The sequence below is a fragment of the Crocuta crocuta genome, unplaced genomic scaffold (assembly GCF_008692635.1).
Source record: "Crocuta crocuta isolate KB4526 unplaced genomic scaffold, BGI_CrCroc_1.0 scaffold323, whole genome shotgun sequence".
NCBI classification, from domain to species: domain Eukaryota; kingdom Metazoa; phylum Chordata; class Mammalia; order Carnivora; family Hyaenidae; genus Crocuta; species Crocuta crocuta.
The window spans coordinates 3660832-3665248 of NW_027536465.1; the positions used below are offsets into that span (position 1 = coordinate 3660832).

Below are 4417 nucleotides of genomic sequence, written 5' to 3' on the forward strand. Positions count from 1 at the left end.
TCGCGGGGGGGCGGGGGGAGGAGCCCGAGCCCGGTGTCCTGCGGCCCGCGTCGCGCTCCGCAGCTCGCCGCCGACCCGTCTCTGGTCCCCTGCGGCATCAAGAACCCTGGCGAATTGTCACGAGAGCCAGCTGACACTCTCCCACGCCCACACTCCCCCCGCCCCGGGCAGCACTCCACCCCTCTTCCTTGGGCTCCCCGCTCTGCACACATCCTGCATGGTGGGAAAGGGGCCGGGGCCCCAAAACAAGTTTTCTCGGGTTTACTCTGGGTGCTTACCCGCTCATCCCAAGGAATGATCCACCTTTGGCCCAAGTCTTCGATCCCAGGCACCACCCACCACCACCCCCCAACTACCACGGAAAGGGGCCTTTCGGTCTTGTTCTGAGCATTCCCTGCCCAGCTCTTCCCTGCCTTTGCCCAACATCTATAGTCTGGGGAAATGCACCCCCACCACGCACATCCGTCCGGTCTCAATCCTCTGCAAAAGCTTTTCCTGCATCCCAGACCACTAGTCTTCCTGATCCTGAGTCTCTCCATCCCTCTGTCACCCATCCTGAGCCCTGATCACTGGCCTCTACTTAAGCCTGGGGCTGGATCCAGTGAGAGTATAGCTCTTCTCTCTTGCGAGGGACAGTAGTTTCCACCCTCCATGTCTAGGGAGGCCTGAGAGGCCAGGAGGAAGGAGGTGCTTCCCTTCCAGAAGCTTCCAGAACTCGGGGCACTATTCTTCCAAGCCCACAGAGCTGAGGCCCCAGACTTGAATTTGTCAGGTCTTCATTCGGGGACACACAGTTCTTTCATTCATCCATTTGTCCATTCATTCATGTACCCCCTCTGAACACAAACTGTGGACCGTACAAGGGCTAGGGATCCAAAGGGAAATTGCAGACGCGTGCTCTGTTATCCTGGGGCTCCAGTGTGGAAGGGTGATGGGAGGGTGGGAGACATACTCATAAGGACTTCCACTTCCAAGGTCACTGCTTGCCCAGGGCATACCTTGCTAAGTGCATGGCGTCCTCGCCAAAAGTAGAAAACAATACTGCTTTTTCTAGGTGGGCACAGCCCATGCCAAGGTACAGGACTTGGTGAGTGGAGGGCAGGCTGGGTTTCATGCCTTGCTCACTCACTCCCTTGGCTGGACCTTGTGCAGTGAACCACCTGGGCAGGCCACTGTGACATCCCTTCTGACCTACCTGAATCATTCTATCCAGGCCTCCCATGCCATTCACTCTGCAGGGGCAATCGTTTCCTCAACTGTGGTTTCTCAAGGTCAAGGACCAACTCCTTCTTGGTGCAGTGTTTCTCCACCTACGCCAGCCTAGCCCACGGTCTGGCCCAAAGCAGATGTCATCATCTGTTTGTTGCCTTGAATCCTGTACCAAATAAGCGTTGAGCAACAGTGGTCTTCCCAGCCCTTGCTCTGTTCATTATTTAGAGGGAGGAGACACAAATGGAGCTCAGGACAGGGCCCCTACCCTCCAAGACTTCATAAAGCCCGGGGCAGGAGATAAGACCTGGTCCAAGTCACAGTAACCCAGACTGGTGGGAGATAAGGCCTGGAAGGGGTGTCAGCCCAGAGGAAGAGTCCTTAGCAGGACAGGGGATGGCTAGAGGGCTGTGGAGGCCCTTAACCGAGGCCTCCAAGGAAAAATGTGGGGTCACCACTCTGGGAGCACTGACACCCAATTACTACCAAAAACTATCACGTCATCTATACATCCAGTGATCTTGGATTCCCAGGTCTCCCTAGCTCCTCCCACAACCCAGTGAGCTCTGCTCCTCAGCTGAAAAGGATAGGCTCAGAGAAGTTCAGGAGCCTACTTGATATCACACAGCCGGGGGGTTGGGGGGGCTGAGACCCCTTACACCAGTTTTCTGGAAGGACAGCCCAGAAACCCAGGGAACTCACTAGAAGCTGTAGCTGCGTGCAGTCAGGCAACAACAGGGGAGCCTACGGGAGGCCTGGCCGGCAGGTAGGGAGGCAGAAGTGAACGGTGTGTCCTCTGCCTTCAAGCCACTGCCCTTCTCCTCCCTGCCATCGCCATCCCCATCTGGCAGCCTTGACCCCAGGCCGTTGGCTGGAAACAGATGAGGAGCAGGAAACTGCCAGCTTCGATGACCCCGGGCCTGATTCCAAACTCAGGTCTCTCCACACTCAGCTTACTGTGTGACCCAGGAAATGTGGCTTGCCCCCTCTGAGCCTTAGACTCTGCCTCAGTACAACCACCAACTAAGACAATCAGGGTCACCCCTTGGCACCGACCTTGTAGGAGGGTCATGAAATTCCCCATGACTGCATGCCAGTCCCTGACAGGAGCCTGGCCTCCCTCTTACCTGGGCCTCCTCCCCAACGCCCCTACAGAGTGGCAAGAATCCCCAGCCTTTTTCTCCACGATCAAGGTCACTAGCTCACCTGTCTGTGTCCCAAGTCTCCTCTCCCAAGTTCCCCTCAAGTGCAGGTCCCAGAGCTGATGGAGCGTGGCGGTCAGCCCCAGAGCTCATCGCCAGGAACGCGGGGCACGTCCCTCGGGCAGGACACCTTGGTGTGCTCCTTGGGGCGTGCATGCCAAGGCCAGCCTGAAGGCCCCTGCGGAGACTGCGAGGCGGGCGGGCAACAGAAGCCCTTCTCCCCCACCCCCCCTTGGGCTGAGCCTCGGCTAACCTTTGCTATCTCTGAGGAGCAGCGTCCTGGGAGGGAGGCCCCTCCCAGCAGGCCTCTATCTCCTGAAACCCCGTAATTATTAACTCCCATGGCTCTGCGGGCCACGGAAAGCTCTGGGGCCCTCCTTCCTGGGCTCTGGGCCAGGAAAGGTGAGACACCCTGAGGGGTCGTGGGAACTTTCCTTCACATGCCCAAGGCCCCAGGCTTTCACTAGGCCTGAAGACAGAGCTGTCTGTCCCCTCCCTGGCGGGGCTGGTGAGTTGGAAAGAGCCCGTCCAGCCCAGGCGGTGTGGTCTGGGGCAGGAACCTCCCCCCGCCCCTCCCCCCATCCCTAGCTTTGATACCCCCTTAAAACTCGCAACCACCAGCAAACAGGGACACCTCAGTGTAGCAGTGGGGAACGCAGGCCCGGTGTCGGACAGGCCGGATTCAAACCCCACTTCTAGACTATAAGCCTTTGGGCATGTTAGTTTCTGGGCCTCAGTTTCCCCAACTATAATATGGAATCTCACCCTCTAAGGGCACACCAGGCCAGCTCCTACTGCCCGGACATGCCCTACCCACTGCTTGACTCACACAGTGTCCTCTACAGCACATCCTACCCCTGCTGATAAATCTCCTTTACAGGTACCCCCTCCACCAGCAAGCCTTCCCCTGTGGCATGGGGGTGGAGCCGTCAGACAGATGTCCACCTTGCGTCATGACGATTGGCCCTGTCGGACACCCCCACCAGAACTGAGTGAGCCCGTTGGTCAGAGGCTGGCCCGCACTCACCACCAAATCCTCAGAGTACCCCCTTGTCTGAGACAGGGTCAGCCTCAGTCTACCCAGGATGGTTTGAGTGTTCCACCCTGTCTCATTTGGCTTTGAAATCTAATCTTGGTTCTGCTGTCCCTTGGCTGTGTGGCCTTGGGCGAGTCACCTCACCTCTCTGGGACTCGGTTCCCTCATCTGTAAAATGGGAACGATCGTCCCCTGTGAAGTTGTGAACATCACAGAAGGTAATGTTCGTGAAGGGTCTGCCACCCTTGAAATGAGAGTTTCCTATTCCTTTCTCCCTCGCCTTCTCTCTTCTTTCCTGTCAGCCTCTGAGGTCCCTGTGGGGAAGAAGCTGCCAGTTCCTGACTAGCAGTCACACCCCCAGCCCTGCCCTGCGGATAACAATATCTCAGGCTTTGGGCTTCGAAGCTCTCCGCCTAATGCAAACCAGATGCTGGCCTTGCCTTTCCTGGCAGTGAATTTTCCATGGCCTGCTCCCACCCCCTTCCTGTTTTGCTCCTCACTGATCCCCTGCTAAATTCTCCCGTGCCCCCACCTTCCTCTGCGGGGCAACCTCTGGGCCCACCTGGAAGCAATTAATGGAAAACAGGAAGTGTGGGGGGGGGAGGGGAAGGTCTCTCCATCACCCCAACATGGCACGAGCGGAAAGGAGCCGGTGACAAAATGTGTCAGTGATAGTCCCTCACTGCCAAGCACTGGCCAACCCCTCAGGGAGGAAACGGAGTCAGAACTGCTTTAGGGACCATAGAGAAAAAACTGCTACTTTCTGCACATCTAGGCATAGCTGGGACTTCATGGGGCGCTTCAAGGGCCTTGTCCTTGGCTGTGACTTAGAAAATTCAGAGCCAGAAGAGGCCCAGGCCCCTCCTGTTGCAGATGAGGAAACTGGCTTGGAGGCTCGTCCAGGGTCACTGGTGAGTCAGAGCCAAGGGGCAGCTGGGCCTGAGACTGCTTTCCAGAAAAAGTTGCTCCT

General features: G+C 57.4%; 1 protein-coding gene across 3 annotated transcripts in view; it reads right to left on the reverse strand.

The window, feature by feature from the left end:
• RAB3IL1 (RAB3A interacting protein like 1) overlaps positions 1-4417 on the reverse strand; it is a 35204-nt gene that overhangs the window by 17474 nt on the left and 13313 nt on the right. The window contains exon 1 of one of the 3 annotated variants that reach the window (XM_077748765.1): positions 2416-2598. The exons of the other annotated variants lie outside the window; for them this stretch is intronic. Within the exon in view, the coding sequence (XP_077604891.1) occupies positions 2416-2567 (152 nt within the window). The 5' untranslated portion in view covers positions 2568-2598. Of the gene's footprint in view, positions 1-2415; positions 2599-4417 lie in introns of those variants that run through there. 3 annotated transcript variants of the gene reach the window in all.